At 38.8% G+C, this 19,986-nt stretch overlaps 1 protein-coding gene and 1 pseudogene across 5 annotated transcripts in view; both read left to right on the plus strand.

Moving 5' to 3' along the window:
* Nucleotides 1–19,986, plus strand: part of AKAP3 (A-kinase anchoring protein 3) — a 37,034-nt gene that overhangs the window by 11,656 nt on the left and 5,392 nt on the right. For all 5 annotated transcript variants that reach the window (XM_074406680.1, XM_074406681.1, XM_074406682.1 and 2 more), the window contains one exon: nucleotides 8,491–10,803. In XM_074406680.1, the coding sequence (XP_074262781.1) occupies nucleotides 8,491–10,803 (2,313 nt within the window). The remainder of the gene's footprint in view (nucleotides 1–8,490; nucleotides 10,804–19,986) is intronic.
* On the plus strand, nucleotides 219–2,233 carry LOC104652122 (ras-related protein Rab-5A-like; annotated as a pseudogene).

A 19,986-nucleotide genomic window follows, 5' to 3' on the forward strand; every position in this document is an offset into this window, starting at 1 on the left:
TTAGGGTCTTATTTCAAATTTAGACATGGCTAATTGAGGTGCAACAAAAATTGCCAAATACTGGAAATAAAAGATGCCATTTCCAACTAGTGCTTCTGAGAGCCTGCTGTTGGCAATCAAGCCTAGTGCTTCATTTTGTGAAAGGCCAATTTCATGAATTTTAAGAGAGTACCACTGAGGTAACTCTCCAAGTGATAGAAGCTGTTTCTTTGTGAAATATGGGCCGGAAAAGAAAACCAACCACTAGTGCTGGTGATGGGAATGAAGAGAAAATGAAGAGATCTAAGAGTGATGGTTCTTAGCCAGAAAATAGACGTTTTGGGTACGTTAAAGTGGTTTTACAGATTCAGCTGCTTTTCTAACCCAAACTGTGTGTCTTGATGACACTACAGTATAGTCTGAAAGATGGGATATAGCTGGTCAAGAACAATACCGTAGCCTAGCACCGATGTACTACAGAGGACACCAGCAGCCGTACTTGTACATGGTAACACAAATGAGGAGTCCTCTGCAAGAGCAAAAAATTGGGTTAAAGAACTTCAGAGGCAAGCAAGTTCTAACATTGTAGTAGTTTTATCAGGAAACTAGGCTGACCTAGCAAAGGAAAGAGTAGTAGATTTCCAGGAAACACAGTCCTATGCAGATGACAATAGTTTATTATTCATGGAGAAAGCAGCCAAAACATTAATGAATGCAAAACATTAATGAGATATTCGTGGCAATAGCTAAAAATTGCCAAAGAAGGACCCACAAAATCCAGGAGCAAATTCTGCCAGAGGAAGAGGAGTAAACCTTACTGAACTCACACAACCAAGTGGGAGTCAGTGTTGCAGTAACTAAACCTCCAGTTTGAACTAGACAGAATAGTCTTCTGCTTCTTAACTGTTAATAATGATGGAATTGGAGCATTTATCCAGCCCAGTATGACTTCCAAAAGAAGAGACTTGTGATAATAGGGTCAAGTTTCTAATACAGTATTATTTTAAGTGTTTTAAACTTAATTTTTAGTATCATGCATGGGTCCCTGTCACTAATGTTTCAGCAGTTGGGAAAAATGAGAACTATGTGTACAGTTATTTCATTATTCCCCCTAATTTCTCATCACTAGGAATATAGATAAATGACTGACTGGACCCACACAGTTAATCAGCCCACTTCTCCACACTGGTACAGTAGTCAACTGTGAAAAAAAAATTAGAATTGACTAATTTGGGCTTTTCAAAAACATTCTTTTTTCAGAAGGATATTCTAATGTTATTTATGCTTAGCCGTAGTATTCAGGCAAATGTTCATTTCTCCTGGTATCTGTATTTAAAATGTACATTTCACATTTTGATAAATTAACCACAAGAAAATAATCCCACATATACAAGGTGGAGGGTGGAAAGAGCATTAATGGCATCTAAATTATAGCCAGTTCTGTTTTTTTTTTTTTTTAATGGGGTAAAAAAAAATCAAATGTAACCCCATCTTGTTTTAGGAATTTGAGAACTAGTAAATGCATCTTAATGGATAGTGTTCCTTTCAAACATGTGAATCATTTAACAAAAATGAAATACACCAGGTATCTGTGATTTCTAATTAATCACTGCTGGCCACTACATAGGTTTTGTTGTTTAGTGCAGGGAGGAGACTTTCATTCACTTTTGACGCAATGTAGTCAATGCACCAACAATGATGTATATTTAAACTTGATTATTTTAAATTCAATCTTTAGCTGTACAGCAGGATACTGCATTGTAGTCTCCATATACGTATTACTTTTCTGTAATATTTAAGAGTTGGTATACTTTTAAGCAACTCCTAAATATTACAGAAAAGTAATATATATATATATGGAGACTACATATTACTAATACTAAAACAGCTAATTATTTCTCTCCCCCATCTGACAGGAAGGGGCTTCAGTTGTTTCTCTGTGGCTGGAACCTTAACAAACGATGTACCCAGAATTTGTGATACAAAGCATGGCAACAGTCTTGCAGCCTTGTTTTCCAACATTCAATTATTTTGATCAGTTCAGTATATTATACTAATTATTTTAGGTATTTTCATTATGTAAGAGCTACCATGTGTCAGAGATGATTTAAGCTATTTACGTGTTGGTCTGCTAGGAGAACTTGTACCTTTACAATAATGCAGAATTAAGAAAATGGTTCACCAGCGCTTAGTTTTATATTGAGGTGCTCCTCGTGTTGGAATAAAGTGGTATAAAAAGCAAAAAAAAAAAAAAGAAAGGTCACTTGAAAGCTCTGAATAACTGTTGGACTAATGAAAAGCAGTTCATGATTATTCGTCACATGTATTTTCTAGACCATAATTGCTATAGGTGTTTAAAGAATGGGTCATCTCAAAATGGGAGATGGTCAGAGAAAATTTTATAAGGTATGTTTGAGACAAAGGTGGAGAAGAGAAATAGGACAGGGAGTTATTTAGCTGACTTAAAACTAAGCTACCGAAGGAAAAGGTGGTGAGCAGAGAAAATGAAACCCATTAACCCTTTTTATATTCTCCTTCCTGGACATGAAAATTTGCCCCAGGCTTCAGAAACACTGAGATAATTGGGCATCTTTCTTCCCCAATTGCTCAGAATACTATTGTGTAAGAAGAGGAAAGGCTGCAAGAGGGCAAGGGGGTTTGAAGAGATGGATGTTTGGTTATAGACTGCATTGATAAGAAAGGACATGTGGGGCCGGGCGTGGTGGCTCAAGCCTGTAATCCCAGCACTTTGGGAGGCCGAGGCGGGTGGATCACGAGGTCAAGAGATTGAGACCATCCTAGTCAACATGGTGAAACCCCGTCTCTACTAAAAATACAAAAAATTAGCTGGGCATGGTGGCGCATGCCTGTAATCCCAGCTACTCGGGAGGCTGAGGCAGGAGAATTGCTTGAACCCAGGAGGCGGAGGTTGCGGTGAGCCAAGATCGTGCCATTGCACTCCAGCCTGGGTAACAAGAGCGAAACTCCGTCTCAAAAAAAAAAAAAAAGAAAAGAAAAGACAGGAAATGTGGTTACTTAGTCTTTCAGTCACTATGGTTTGATCAATCCCTTTTGCAGAATCCTTGTGGATAGAGTGGAATAATAGACATAGGGTATACACATTTGAGATTTAAAAATACACAGACATTAAAAACCTGTAAACACAGCAACTTAACACAGTTCTGTGGACTCCATTGTAAAACTCTGTGCTATGCTGTAGGTTTGGTTTTTTATTTTTATTTTTAATTTTGATGTTATTTATCTTTAAAAATACATTTTTGTAGAGACAGGGTTTTGCTATGTTGCCCAGGCTGGTCTCAAACTCCTGAGCTCAAGCGATCTGCCCAATTCCGCCTCCCAAAATGATGGGACTGCAGCTGTGAGCCACAACACCCAACTGGTTTGGTTTATTATTATTATTATTATTATTATTATTATTAAAAAGGGTAAAAGAGTAAACTGCACAGCTGCACTGTAATAAGGCTTTCCTGGACGGTTACAGCCCTATTACAGAAACACACCTATTTGCAGGTTATTATGTTTATTTGTAAATGACTAGGTAGTAATGCATTATCATTTTCCAAAAAGAGAAGTAAAAGTATCACTTTGATACAAGTAGAAAAATAAATATATACGAAAGATTGTATCTACTTCACAGGTGAGGAAATTGGTAGGTATTACGACCAATTCAAAGGAGAATTTTTAAAAGATACACTTATATATCAGGAATATTTAAATAAATGTGCAAATAAAAGCAAAACTGGCCTGCTTCCCAGTGGGGAAGAGAAATCAACCAAATTTCCACTAGATAGAATTTTCACATCTGTAGCCAAGAGTTATTTTGCATTGCTATCAATTATCTACAGCTTGCAGAATTGTAAAACAGCTCTCACAAACTAAGAATCAGATCATGTGGAAGATTGAAGACAATGCTTAGTCCATAGGCTATAGACAATGTTTAGTTTTCTATTTAAGCACAATTTTTTCCCTGTAGTCTCCCCCAATTTGATAAAAATTAAAATAATCTCAAAGTAAGACTATTCTTGAACACAAAATGAGGCTAGTCTCATCAGATTTGGCCTGATTGTTTACATAGGTGCAGCAACTGGATAGGCTTTCTTAAGTTTGCTTTATCAGAAGTCTTCCTAAGGAATCTCAGATTGAACTTTTAAAGGCCTCTTTTGTTTACTGTGCTGAGATTAGGAAGTCAAGCCTAAGAAACTCTCTTTACCAGGTTTCACCTGCAGTCCCTAAGAAAGCAAGCAGGTATACAGTTAGACTTCTCCAAAACTATTGTTCCTAATTACAGTCTCAACCACTAATACTAATCATAACTGTTAACCAAAGTACTTTCTATTCTTTCTGTTTCTCACACACACACACACACATACACACAAACACAAACAACTAGGGGTGAGGGGTATATAATAGAGAACGTCACACACCAGCTGAAATTCAGATGAGTAGAACTCATGAATACACCTGAAGGAGACTTGCTACAGCCACAAACACCCTTTATACCACCTCTCTAAGTGGAGAAGATGAACACACTCATTAACAGACTTAAAGATACAGCCTCTCTATAAGTGATAAAAATAATAAGCAAAAGCATATAAACTTTATGCTTAGCCATCAATGTCTCTGTGCTCCATCTTATTTAGAAATGATCTACATATCCAGTAAACATGCATTACCTCAATGTAATACCACTCCAGTATTTTAAGTTATACAAAGATGTTGGAAACTTATCATTAGGCTGACATATAAAACATAATAGCTGTTGAAATAAAGATGTCAGAATGATTATTGAACTTGGTTAAACACAAATTTACATTTTTCATAATCCTTAAACATTAAGTAGAAGTAATGCTGGATTTTTTTGATCTGTATAACCTGTGTAAGTTTATGAAAAGCATATCAAAGTAAAATAAAAGCATACTATTGTATTATACTTAACATTGATAAGTAAGAAAAGATATAACTGTTTTTATTAAATCAAAATTATTAAACTAGTACTGTTTGCCAAAGATTTACCTAATTTATGTCAATTTGGGTTTCTAAAATGTTTCTGAGTTAGGTTGCATAAAAACACCTTTTTTTCCTTTTCTTTCTTTTCTTTTAGCATTCCCTTTGAATATTTTAAATATTAGAAGCTTAATTTCCTTATTTTCTAGGGATATCAAAAATATTGAATTTACCTAAGTGTGTGTTTGTTTGCGTGTGTATGCATGTGCACGCTCTGATCCAAACAAACATCCTTTAATTTAGGAGACTTTGTAATATTATGTATTGATACTATCTGGAGGAAGACATTGCTGCTTACACCTACCATTTTCTGAATTACAGACGTGTAGTGATGCAGTCACTGATAGACAGTTTATGGCTTCAATTGTAAACCTTCGGCCAAACTTTGTGTCAAAAATCAACCAGAAACATAAAACTCACCTGTCCAAATATCAGAGAGCTCTTCTCCTTCCAAGTGAGCACAAACACCTTAATTTATTTGAGCTTAAGATAGACAAAAAAATACTGTCAAAACAAATTTTCTGTTGCTTCACATCCGGCAGAAGATAGATCTCTATAAATCATTAATCCATAAAAGGAATTACCAATGGTCAGACAATAAAATCAAATTCCCAATCATCATTGCCACCAATTGACGATAAACAAACCAAAGTGAAAACCAAAATGAAAATCAGTGGAGTGGAAAATTAAAACTAGAAAAACAGGCCAGGCATGGTGGCTCACGCTTTTAATCCCGGCGCTTTGGAAGGATGATGCAGGTGAATCACGAGGTCAGGAGTTCGAGAACAGCTTGACCAACATGGCGAGACCCGGTCTCTATTAAAAATACAAAAATTAGCTGGGCATGGTGGTGCACCCCTGTAATCCCAGCTACTCAGGAGCCTGAGGCAGGAGAATCACTTGAACCCAGGAGGCGGAGGTTGCAGTGAGCCAAGGTTGTGCCATTGCACTCCAGCCTGGGCAACAAGAGCAAGACTCCATCTCAAAAAAAAAAAAAAAAACTAGAAAAACAGAATGTCTGCAAACTTCTATTGCCACTCTGAGGGCTGAGAAAAGACACACCTGGTGCACTTGTCTCATGAGGACATTTATCTCCATTAGGTGGATCTATTGGGCATCTTGGTGGAAGACTTCCAAAACCATTAAAAGATAATTTTCAAAGAAGGGTAAAATAATGACTCTCATACATATATAAAAATGAACGTGTGTTAAAGATTCTATTTAACTCATTAACAAGGAATAGATGAGGTTCAAAAGACACATGTAGCTTGGAAATACTGAAGTGAATGTGCCCATGAAGGCAGAGCTGACCTTCTCTACAGTGGGAGAGGCAGTCAGTCGACCCTCCCGTTATCAGTGTCTAGACAAGAATTATATTGCATTGCTGTCAGTTATCTACAGTTAACAGAGTTGTAAAATAGCTCCAAGAGAAGGAGAATCAGATAATGTGGAGGGGTATGCTATAGATCAGGCGTCTCCCAGTGCGGCCCCCTGAGGCCATTTATCCGGCCCCCCGCCACACTTCAGAAAGGGGCACCTCTTTCATTGGTGGTCAGTGAGAGGAGCACAGTATGTGGCGGCCCTCCAACGGTCTGAGGGACAGTGAACTGGCCCCCTGTGTAAAAAGTTTGGGGACGCCTGCTATAGATGATGTGTAGTTTTCCACTAAAGCACAAAATACACCATATATAGCTATTATTAGAAGAACCATTTGGGAGGATTTTGAACCAAGCACAATGGCCCTTAACTCCACATGGGAACAAGCCACTTAAACCAGTTCTGCAGACAACTAGCACAACTAGCTTTTCTTTTCTTTCCAAGTAATCAAAACACAGCAGGATATTGTAAGAGTGGAGAGCCCAGATTTTAGAGTCAGAATTGGATTTGCATATGAAACCCCACCATGGACTAGCTGTGAGATCCCTGGCAAACTATTTACTTCTCTAAACCTCTGCTTTCTTACCTGTGAAACTGGAAGAGTAAAACCTATCTCACCAGGTGAACATGAGGATTAAACAAAATAGCGCATGTAAAACATTTAGCACAGTGCCTGGCAAACCTTATGAGTACTTCACAAATAATAACTAGTAACTATTTGACACTTGGTAATAAAAATACCAAATTGTTCTTTAAAGATGGGCAATATTTGTGGTCATTCCCAGATAGACATATGAACTCCGATAATTACAGCGATCCTTTGCATTTGATAATAAATAAGACACTTTCATATATAATATTATATCCTATATTTAAGAGTTTTTCCCATATGCAGATTGTACAATTTATAAACATATAAATATGTCCATGTGCTTACTGCAGCTACTGACCATCAAAGAAGCTGTATTCACACAAAACTAATAAATTGCCCATACATATTAACTACTGAATTATAGATCAGAAAGTTAACTTAAATGATATCAGTCCATTGGAAGCCATTTAACATATCTAGATAGTGTTTGTGCAGCCTGGCCAAGTGATTAATTATGCACCATTTTCCCTGAATTTTCTCATTTTTTGGAAACTATACTTATAATACGATCTAAATAAAAATAGGTAAATCATAGAAAATAACAATATTAAAATAAGAAAAAATCTGATTCAGTTCAAATGCTAACTCTTCTATGTAGCTGGTGACTATCAGATCTTTTTTTCCACTTTATTTTAAGTTCAGGGGTACATGTGCAGGTTTGTTACATAGGTAAACTTGTGTTACTGGGGATTGTTGTCCAGATTATTTAATCATCCAGGTATTAAGCCTAGTACCCATTAGTCACTTTTCCTTGTCCTCTCCCTTTTGCCTACTTCCACTCTCCAAAAGGCCCCAGTGTGTGTTGTTCCCCTCTATGTGTTCATGGGTTCTCATTATTTATCTCCCACTTTTAAGTAAGAACATGTGATATTTGGTTTTCTGTTCATAAATCAACCTAAATGCCCATCAATGATAGATTGGATAAAGAAAATGTGGTACATATACACCATGGAATACTATGCAGTCATAAGAAAGAATGATATCATGTCCTTTCCAGGGACATGGATGAAGCTGGAGGCCATTATCCTTAGCAGACTGTCAGATCTTAAAGATATATGTCATTAGAAGCAATATAATGTACTAGCTGAGAGCACAGGCTGTGGAGTCAGACTGCCAGGACTGAAATTTCTGCTCCATCAATGGTTAGCTATATTATTTCAAATAAGTCATAAACTTAACCTCTCAGTTCTTCAATTTCCTCCTCCGTAAAATGAGGATAATAAGAGAGTTAAACCTCAGGCTTATCATGAGAATAAGTAAATGAGATAGATAATAGTCTTAAAATACTTGGAACAATGCTTGATACACAGTGAGTACTCGATAAATAGTTACTTTTATTGCCAAGATGGAGCAGGCTTGAGAGGGCTGACGACTTTTGTAACTGAACTTTGAGGTTGTCTTGAATATCCCATGTCTTTACTTTGTTATAGTCAGATGAATGCTTGTCTATTTTCAAGGACACCTCCACGGATCCTGTCAGAGTGCTCAGCTGGCTCCGCAGAGACCTGGAGAAAAGTACAGCAGAGTTCCAAGATGTTAGGTTCAAGCCCGGAGAATCAACGTTTGGCGGGGAAATGTCCAACTCAGGAGACCCACACAAAGGTTTCTCTGTAGACTATTACAACACCACCACCAAGGGCCCTCCAGGGAGATTGCATTTGGAGATCACTCACAAAGAGAATCCTTTCCAGGGCCCCAGGGCCCAGCTTGGCAATGAGAGTTCAGTAGATGAAGTTTCCTTCTATGCTAACCGCCTCACGAATCTAGTCATAGCCATGGCCCGCAAAGAGATCAATGAGACAATCGATGGCTCTGAAAACAAATGTGTCCATCAGTCATTGTACATAGGGAATGAACCCATCCCCACCAAAAGTCTCAGTAAGGTAGCATCAGAGCTGGTGAATGAGACCGTCTCTGCATGTGCCAGGAATGCTGCCGCAGACAAGGCTCCCGGCTCTGGAGACAGAGCATCAGAATCATCACAAAAGCCCCCACATTTGAAATACAAGTCCACTTTGAAGATGAAGGAGAACACCCAGGAAAGACCAGGTCCAGAGGACAAGCCTGATTCTAAGAAGTCTTTCTTCTATAAGGAAGTGTTTGAATCTCGTAATGCGGATTATGCCCAAGAGGGTGGAAGGTTCTTTCCTTGGGAGAGAAAGATGTTTCGAGGGCGGGAAAGGGCTGATGACTTTACAGCTTCAGTTAGTGAAGGGATCATGACCTATGCTAACAGTGTGGTATCTGATATGATGGTCTCCATCATGAAGACACTGAAGATCCAAGTGAAAGACACAACCATCGCCACCGTCCTGTTGAAGAAGGTTCTGCTTAAGCATGCAAAAGAGGTGGTCTCAGATCTCATCGACTCCTTCATGAGGAACCTCCACAATGTCACAGGGACCCTCATGACCAACACAGACTTTGTCTCGGCTGTAAAAAGAACTGTCTTCTCTCATGGAAGCCAAAAGGCCTCAGATATCATGGATGCCATGCTAGGGAAGCTGTACAATGTGATGTTTGCGGAGAAAGTCTCTGAGCATATCAGGAAAGCCAAAGACAAGGCTGAGAGTTATTCCTTCCTTTCCATGAAAGGAATGGGTGATCCTAAAAAACGAAATGTGAACTTTGCCATGAGATCTGAAGCTAAATTGAGAGAAAAAATGTATTCTGAAGCCAAATCAGAGAAGGAGAAGACTTGCGCCGAAACTCTGGGTGAACACATTATCAAAGAGGGGCTGACTTTGTGGCATCAAAATCAGAAAGAATGTAAATCTCCAGGTTTCCAGCATGCAGCCTTTGAAGCTCCCGACGCACAGTGTAAGCCTGCACCAGACATTTCCTTTGAGTACCCTGAAGATATTTGCAACCTCAGCCCTCCTCCATGTCCCCCAGAGAAACCTGAGAATTTTATGTTTAATTCAGACTCCTGGGCCAAGGACCTGATAATATCTGCCCTACTTCTGATTCAATATCATCTGGCCCAGGGAGGAAGAAGGGATGCACAGAGCTTCCTTGAAGCTGCTGGAACCCCCAACTTTCCTGCCAACAAATCTTCTGTAGTTCCTGATGAATCCTGCCTGAAGACTGCTCACAATGTTGATGACCAAGAACAAGCAGAAAAGAAGGACCTAATGAGTGTTTTCTTCAATTTCATCCGGAACCTACTTAGTGAGACCATTTTCAAGCGTGGCCATTGCTCTGAACCCAAGGTGCCAGAACAACAAGTTAAGGAAGATATAAACTTGTGTGAAAGACCTTTAACCTCTTCACCCCCCAAACCATGTGAAGATGATGAGACCCCTGGTGCCTTTTCTGGGCTGACCAAGATGGTTATCAACCAGCTAGATGGCAACATGAATGGGCAGATGGTAGAACATCTGATGGACTCAGTGATGAAGCTGTGTCTCATCATTGCCAAGTCCTGTGATACTTCTTTGACAGAGCTGGAAGATGACAAGTCTGGAGATGCCAGCAGGCTAACGTCAGCCTTCCCAGATAGTTTATATGAGTGTTTGCCAGTCAAGGGCACAGGGACAGCAGAAGCTCTTCTGCAGAATGCCTATCAAGCTATCCATAACGAACTGAGAGGTTTGTCAGGACAGTCCCCTGAAGGGTGTGCACCACCCAAGGTGATTGTCAGCAATCACAACCTGATAGATACAGTTCAGAACAAGCAACTCCAAGCCGTCCTTCAATGGGTAGCTGCCTCTGAGCTTAATGTCCCTATTTTGTATTTTGCTGGTGATGACGAAGGGATCCAGGAGAAGGTAAGAAACAAAGGCAGAGAAATTTGGAAACCTTATTAAGATCTAACAAGGTCTTTTAAGTTCTGGCTTCCTTCTGAATAGGAAGATAGCCACTGGGAAGGTAAAATGGGAACAGCAGGATTTGAAGATCGTGCCTCTTGGCAGAGATAATGGATAAAGTAAAATTAGATTTTGCCCAATACAAGGCATATCAAAGAGGGAAAAGGGGATAAGTGATGTCTTTCTTTTTTTTCATTTAGGAGTAGGAGTGTACAGATGAGGAACCTCCAAGAGACCTAGTGAAAGAATCAGATTTAGGTCTGGGCTTTGGGCTGAGTTTTGGATAGGACAGCATTGCTCAAAGGATGAGATGAAGCTAGAAAGTAGCCCTGGGATGTGTTAGGGAAGAGGCAAGAGTCTGAACTTACGACCTTTTCAAACGTGTCATTACTGTCTTAGATGGTTGTCTAGGTGGCATAGGGGATTTGAAAGGATTCAGTTGATAACACCCCTCTTCCCCCTACCCTAAATTCTGAATCCCTTGAGAAGTAAGACTAAAGCATAAGGCAGATGGGAAATCCACCTATCACTGTTATTACTGCTAAAGGTAAACATGCCTGATAAGTTCTTGTTCTCCACCCAAGGTGCCCGATAAGCATCAGAACTTCTCACTAAAGGGAGGGTTTGAGTCTGGAGAACATGCAGACTTACCCAAGACGCTGCTGCTTCATAGTGAAGTGGAGGAATTAAAAAGACCATCCCCACAACCTTCTTTTCTCTCTCTTTCTTCCTTCTCTCTCTTTCTCTCTTTCTCTCCCTCTCTCTCTCTCTCTCTCTCTCTCGTTTTCTCTTTCTCAATGCTTTTGATTATTTCCTCTTGACTGAGAAAAGTGGAACAACTGCTGTTAATCATTAAGTAGCAAAGTGTGGCAAAAGAGGCTCCAATTATTGAGAAAAATTCATCATCGTAGAAATCAGAAGATACAGAAAAAGAGACTTTCTCTGCTTAATTAAGTGGTATTACCAACACTTGCAACTGAGTCATTACATTTATCTGTTAACTGGGAAGACACACGATTAGAGAGCATTCAGATTAGGCTATACCAAGCCTAAACATGAAACTGTATGGTCTTTGACTTTGGTCTTGCTACTCGAAGTGTAGTCTGTGGACCTGCAACACTGGCATTACCTGGGAGTTTTTTAGAAGTACAGAATCTCACACTTACCTCCAGACCTACTGAATCAGAATCTTTGTTTTAGCAAAATATCCAGATGAGTTATGTGCATATTCACATTCAGGCTAGAAGACAATGTGAACTTCCAATATTACATATATTCCTAAGGGTCCTTGGCAAGCTCTGTCTCCGTGCAGGGTTTCCAATCTATAAAACAGACAACTATTTTATAGTGTATGGCAATTAGCAGAGATGGGGAGTGGGAGGCTATATTCTGAAGAAAATTTAAACTGATGAAAAAAATCTACAAATAAGCATAGGCTTCAGGTGTATAATATGTGATAAAGCCTTTTGTTTTGTACCCATCTTTGAAATCAAACCCATCATACATAACGTACATAATACACTCTGGTTTTAGACTTTTTTGACTTGGAATGTCTTGTTTTAGATTATTTTAAATTGAAACATGTATCTAAAATAGGACAATAGACTTGGAGTCCACACACACACATACACAACACCCCTTTGTCTATTTTAGATAAAGATATCTATTTTATTGACTGCCTTTAAGAGTAGAAGGAACAAGCAGCAGCATATTCAAACTTCAGCTAATGAATAGATGCACTGAATATCAGTATATTTTTAAGAACAGAGAGATTAATATATATATACATTCTCATACTGATTCAGGTGATTGAACCTTCTGTCACTGGGATGTCCACGAGCCCAGTGTCTTGAAATACATTTGTATTTATTTTTGAATAAATAATATGTGTGCTTAATTCAAAATTCAAAAGTACAAAAGGATGCACAGTGAAAATTAAGGATTGTTTCTTCACTTGTATGCCTATCTCATTGCCTCCCCTGGAGAAAAAAAACATTTGGATCAATTTCTCATTTATCCTTCCAGAAATGCACACACACAAAGTCACAAATTATTATAAATAAATATGTATATATCCACTTCTGTAACATATAGAGCTGCCACATTCTTTTTAATGGCTTTATATATTTTATAATATGTGAAACCATTTCGTATATATGTTTTATATATGTTTCATATATTTAATCACTCCCCTATGAATGGATATTTCGTTGCCACTATTTTGGACTGTAAGCAATAATATACTGAATATCCTTGAATATACGTAATTTTGTATATTCAAATTTACAGGTTCAAATGTATTCATATGTGCTATATACCTAGGAAAGGAATTTCAAGGTTACTGAGAATATTATTTGTATGATTTGATACATGTTTCCAAATTGCCTTCCAGAGAGCTTGTGCCAATTTACACACTTTTTTTTTTTTTTTTTTTTTTTTTTTGAGTCAGAGTCTGTCTGTGACACCCAGTTTGGAGTGCAATGGCGTGATATTGGCTCACTGCAACTTACACCTCCTGGGTTCAAGTGATTCTCCTGCTTCAGTCTCCATAGTAGCTGGGATTACAGTGTTATCATGCCTGGCTAATTTTTGTATTTGTAGTAGAGATGGGTTTCATCGTTTTGGCCAGGCAGGTCTTGAACTCCTGACCTTAGGTGATCCTCCTGCCTCGGCCTCCCAAAGTGCTGGGATTACAGACGTGAGCCACCGCACCCGGCCTTACACACCTCTTTAAACAGTATAAGAGGACTGTTTCCCCATGCTTTAACCAGCAGTGCATGCTAAAATTTTTAATTTGCCAAGTTGCTTTACTTTTTTGTCTATTAGGGGTGAGGGTGAGCATCTTTGCATATATTTAAGGCCATTTGAATTTCCTCTTCTGTGGATAAATTGGTCATAACTTCTGCCCACTTTTTTTTTCACTTTTATTTTAGGTTCAGGGGTACATGTGCTGATTTGTTATATAGGTAAACTTGTGTCACAGTGGTTTGTTGTACAGATTATTTTGTCACCCAGGTACCAGGTAAGCCTAGTACCAACCCAATAGTTATTTTTATCTGATCGTCTTCTTCCTCCCACCCTCCACTCTCAAGTGTCTGTGGTTTCCCTGTTTGTTTCCATGTGTTCTTATCATTTAACTCCCACTTCTGGTAACGTGGTTATTTGGTTTCCTTTCCTGAGTTAGTTTGCCAAGGGCAGTGGCCTCCACCTGCATCCATGTTCCTGCAAAGGAAATGGTTGTTCTTTTTTTTTTTTTTAATTGTACTTTAGATTCTGGGGTACATGTGCAGATCATGCAGGATTGTTGCATAGGTACAACAGTGCTGCAATGAACATACATGTGCATGTGTCTTTATAATAGAACAGTTTATAATTCTTTGGGTATATACTCAGTAATGGGACTGCTAGGTCAAATGGTGTTTCTGTTTCTAGGTCCTTGAGGAAACACCACACTGTCTTCCACAATGGTTGAACTAATTTACACTCCCACCAACAGTGTAAATGCATTCCTATTTCTCCACATCCTCTCCAGCATCTGTTGTCTCCAGATTTTTTAATGACCGCCATTCTAACTGTTGTGAGATGGTATCTCAATGTGGTTTTGATTTGCATTTCTCTAATGACCAGTGATGATGAGCATTTTTTCATATGTTTGTTGGCTTCATATATGTCTTCTTTTGAAAAGTGTCTGTTCATATCCTTTGCCTACTTTTGAATGAGTTCGTTTGTTTCTTGTAAATCTGTTTTAGTTCTTTGTAAATTCTGGATATTAGCCCTTTGTCAGATGGGTAGATTGCAAAAATTTTTTCCCATTCCGTTGGTTGTCGGTTTGCTCTAATGATTGTTTCTTTTGCTGTACAGGAGCTCTGGAGTTTAATTAGATCCCATTTGTCTATGTTGGCTTTTGTTGCCATTGCTTTTGGTGTTTTAGTCATGAAGTCCTTGCCTACACCTATGTCCTGAATGGTTTTGACTAAGTTTTCTTTTAGGGTTTTTATGGTGTTAGGTCTTATGTTTAGATCTTTAATCCATCTGGAGTTAATTTTAGTGTAAAGTGTCAGGAAGGGGTCCAGTTTCTGCTTTCTGCACATTGCACATTGCTAGCCAGTTTTCCCAACACCGTTTATTAAACATGGACTCCTTTTAATAAAATTAAAATTTCTTTTTAAATACTTTTAATAAAATAAAATTTTATTAATATTAAAATCCTCTTAATAAAATAAAAATTGCTTGTTTTTCTCAGGTTTGTCAAAGATCAGATGATTGTCGATGTGTGGTGTTGCTTCTGAGGCCTCTGTTCTGTTCCATTGGTCTATGTCTCTGTTTTGGTACCAGTACCATGTTGTTTTGATTACTGTGGCTTGTAGTATAGTTTGAAGTCAGACAGCATGATGCCTCCAGCTTTGTTCTTTTTGGTTAGGATTGTTTTGGCTATGCAGGCTCTCTTTTAGTTCCATATGAAGTTTGAAGTGGTTTTTTCCAGTTCTGTGAAGAAGGTCATTGGTTGCTTGATGGGGATAATGTTGAATCTATAAATTACTTTGGGCAGTATGGCCATTTTCAAGATGTTGATTCTTACCAACCATGAGCATGGAATGTTTTCCTCTCTGTTTGTGTCCTCTCTTATTTCATTGAGCAGTGGTTTGTAGTTCTCCTTGGAGATGTCCTTTGCATCCTTTGTTAGTTGTTTTCCTAGATATTTTGTTCTCTTTGTAGCAATCATGAGTGGAAGTTCACTTCTGATTTGGCTCTCTGTCTGTTATTGGTGTATAGAAATGCTTGTGATTTCTGCACATTGATTTTGTATCCTGAGACTTTGCTGAAGTTGCTTATCAGTTTCAGGAGATTTTCGGCTGAGACGATGGGGTCTTCTAAATATACAATCATGTCATCTGCAAATAAAGACAATTTGGCTTCCTCTTTTCCTAATTGAATACCCTTTATTTCTTTTCCTTGCCCAATTGCTCTGGCTAGAACTTCCAATACTATATTGAATAGGAGTGGTGAGAGAGGGCATCCTTGTCTTGTGCCAGATTTCAAAGGGAATGCTCCAGTTTTTGCCCATTCAGTATGATACTGGCTGTGGGTTTGTCATAAATAGCTTTTATTTTTTTGTGATATGTTCCATCGATACCTAGTTTATTGAGGATTTTTAGCATAAAGGGCTGTTGAATTTTGTTGAAGGCCTTCTCTGCATCTATTGAGATAATCATGTGGCTTTTGTCTTTGGTTCTGTTTATGTGGTGGATTACGTTTATAGACTTGCCTGTGTTGAGCCAGCTTTGAATCCCTGGGATGAAGCCTACTTGATCATGATGAATAAGCTTTTTGATGTGCTGTTGCATTCTGTTTGCCAGTGTTTTATTGAAAAATTTTGTGTCGATGTTCATCATGGATATTGGCCTGAAATTTTCTTTTCTTGTTGCATCACTGCCCAGTTTTGGAATTAGGATGATGTTGGTCTCATAAAATGAGTTGGGGAGGATTCCCTCTTTTTGTATTGTTTGGAAAAGTTTCAGAAGGAATGGTACCAGCTCCACTTTGTATATCTGGTAGAATTCGGCTGTAAACCCATCTGGACCTGGGCTTTTTTTAGTTGGTAGGCTATTAATTGCTGCCTCAATTTCAGCCCTTGTTATTGGTCTATTCAGGGTTTCAACTTCTTCCTGGTTTAGTCTTGGAAGAGTGAAAGTGTCCAGGAATTTATCCATTTCTTCCAGATTTATTGATTGGTGTGCCTGGAGTTGTTTGTAGTAATCTCTAATGGTAGTTTGTATTTCTGTGGAATCAGTGGTGATATCCCCTTTATCATTTTTTATTGCTTCTATTTCATTCTCTCTTTTATTAGTCTGGCTAGCAGTCTATCTATTTTGTTGATCTTTTCAAAAAACCACTTCCTGGATTTGTTGATTTTTTTTGAAGGGTTTTTTGTGCTCTATCTCCTTCAGTTCTGCTCTGATCTTAGTTATTTCCTGTCTTCTGCTAGCTTTTGAGTTTTTTTTTTTTAAATTTTGCTCTTCTAACTCTTCCAATTTTGATGATAGTGTATCAATTTTAGACCTTTCCTTGCTTCTCTGGTGGACATTTATTGCTATAAATTGCCCTCTAGACACTACTTTATGTGTTTCCCAGAGATTCTCGTATGTTGTGTCTTCATTCTCATTGATTTCAAAGAACATCTTTGTTTCTGCCTTCATTTCATTTTTTATCCAGTTGACATTCCAGAGCCAGTTGTTCATTTTCCATGAAGTTGTGCAGTTTTGAGTTAGTTTCTTAATTCTGAGTTCTAATTTGATTGCACTGTGGTCTGAGAGACTGTTTGTTATGATTTTCATTCTTTTGCATTTGCTGAGGAGTGATTTACTTCCAATTATGTAGTCAATTTTAGAGTAATTGTGACGTGGTGCAGAGAAGAATGTATATTCTGTGGATTTGGGATAGAGAGTTCTGTAAACATCTATTAAGTTTGCTTGGTCCAGATCTGCAGTCAGGTCCTGGATATACTTACTTGTTGATTTTCCGTCTCCTTGATCTGTCTAATATTGACAGTGGAGTGTTAAAGTCTCCCACTATTATTGTGCAGGAGCTTAAGTCTCTTTGTAGGTCATTAAGGACTTGATTCATGTATCTGGGTGCTCCTGTATTGGGTGCGTATATATTTAGAATAGTTAGCTCTTCTTGTTGTACTGATCCTTTTACCATTATGTAATGCCCTTCTTTGTCTCTTTTGATTTTTGTTGGTTTAAAGTCTGTTTTATCAGAGACTAGTTTTGCCACTCCTGCTTTTTGTTGCTCTCCATTTCCTTGCTAAATCTTCCATCTCTTTATTTTGAGTATATGTGTGTCTTTGCACTTGAGATGGGTCTCCTGAATACAGCACAACGATGGTTCTTGGCTTTTTATGCAATTTGCCAGTCTGTATCTTTTGATTGGGGCATTTAGTCCATTTACATTTAATGTTAATATTGTTATGTGTGAATTTGATCCTGCCATTTTATTTCTGGTTGGTTGTTTTGCCCTTTTGTTGGCGTAATTTCTTCATTGTGTCATTGGTCTTTACCATTTGGTTCTCTTTTCCAGTGGCTGGTACTGGTTTTTTCCTTCTGTGTTTAGTGCCTCCTTCCTTCAGGAGCTCTTTAGGGCAGGTCTGGTAGTGACAAAATCTCTCAGCAATTTCTTGTCCATAAGGATTTTATTTCTCCATCACTTATGGAGCTTAGTTTGGCTGGATATGAAATTCTGGGTTGAAAGTTCTTTTCTTTAAGGATGTTGAATATTGGCCCCACTATCTTCTGGCATGTAGGGTTTCTGCCAAGAGATCCACTGTGAGTCTGATGTGCTTCCCTTTGTGGGTGACCCAACCTTTCTCTCTGGCTGCTCTTAGTATTTTTTCCTTCATTTCAACCCTGGTGAATCTGACGATTATGTGCCTTGGGGTTGCTCTTCTAGAGGAGTGTTGTGGTGTTCTCTGTATTTCCTGTATTTGAATGTTGGCCTGCCTTGCTAGGTTGGGGAAGTTCTCCTGGATAATATCCTAAAGAGTATTTTCCAGCTTGGATTTATTCTCCCCATCATCTTCCGGTATACCGATCAAACACACATAAGGTCTTTTCACATAATCCCATATTTCTTGAAGGCTTTGTTCATTTCTTTTCACTCTTAGTTCTCTTTTCTTGCTTTCTCATTTTCTTTCATTGAGTTGATCTTCAATCTCTGGTATCTTTCCTTCTGCTTGATTGATTCAGCTATTGAAACTTGTATATGTTTCTCAAAGTTCTTGTGCTGTTTTCCAGCTCCATCAAGTTGTTTATGTTCTTCTCTAAGCTGGTTATTCTAGTTAGCATTTCTTCTAACCATTTTTCAAGGTTTTTAGTTTCTTTATATTGGGTTTGAACATGTTCCTTTAACTCAGAGAAGTTTGTTATTACCCACCTTCTGAAGCCTGCTTCTGTCAATTCATCAAATTCATTCTCCATCCAGTATTGTTTCCTTGCTGGTGAGGAGTTGTGATCTCGTGGTGGGGGAGAGGTGTTCTCGTTTTTGATGGTTTCATTCTTCTTGTGCTGGTTTCTTCCCATCTCTTTGGATTTATATAGTTTTGATCTCAGGTAGCTGCGTGGGAAGGCAGCCCTTTTCCTTTGTCTGCCTGCAGAGGCACTGCTGGCCTGCCACAGATTTAGTGGAGCTGCTGCATCTTTTATTTACTCAGGAAAATTAGGCTGGCTTCTGCAATGGTGGCTGCCCCTCCCTGTGCCGAGCTCAATCATCCCTGGTCACTCTCTAACTGATGTTCTGGGTGAAAAAATCTGGAGTGAGAGTTTTTTAGCCTCTAGGCTTTGTACAGGGGGCCCATCTGCCATATGGGCTGTTTCCCTGTTTTCAGTTCCCCTTCTTTCTGGGGGGTGGGTGGCTCTATCCAGCCAGTGTTCTGGCTTTCAAGTCAGCCAGTGCTTCCACCCAGATCTATGCTGACAGCCCCAGTGCCGGCCAAAGTTGCTGTTCTGCCCTGTTCAGGCAGTTCACTGAGGCTTTTCAGCCCGGCCAAGATCTCCAGTTCTGTGGGTTGTAGTGGGCTTGGAAGAAGCACTGTATCCAAACCGAAGTCCCAGAGGGGGAGATCCCCTGGTCCTCTGGTCGGTTGCATGCACTTCCTGGGTGGGACAGTGCCCCACCTTGCCTCAACTTGCCCTATTTGGTTTATACCCACTGTCCAACCAGACCCACCAAATGAACCTGGTACCTCATTTGGAATTGTGGAGACCACTCAGCTTCTGTGTCTCTCTCACTGGGAGTTGTTTTCCAGAGCTACCTCTTATTCAACCATCTTGGGATCCCTCGGTTGTTTTCTTTTTTATGGCTATGTAATATTCCATGGTGTATTTGTATCACATTTTTAAAATCCCATCTACCATTGATGAGTATTTAGGTTAATTCCATATCTTTGTTATTGTGAATAGTGTTGCAATGAACATTCATGTGTATATGTCTTTGTGGTAACACAATTTATATTCCTTTGTGTATACACCCAGTAATGGGATTGCTGAGTTGAATGGTAGTTCTGATTTTAGCTCTTTGAGGAATCACCACACTGCTTTCAACAATGGTTGAACTAATTTACGCTCCACCAACAGTGTATAAGTGTTC

Source organism: Saimiri boliviensis, chromosome 9, assembly GCF_048565385.1.
Source record: "Saimiri boliviensis isolate mSaiBol1 chromosome 9, mSaiBol1.pri, whole genome shotgun sequence".
NCBI classification, from domain to species: domain Eukaryota; kingdom Metazoa; phylum Chordata; class Mammalia; order Primates; family Cebidae; genus Saimiri; species Saimiri boliviensis.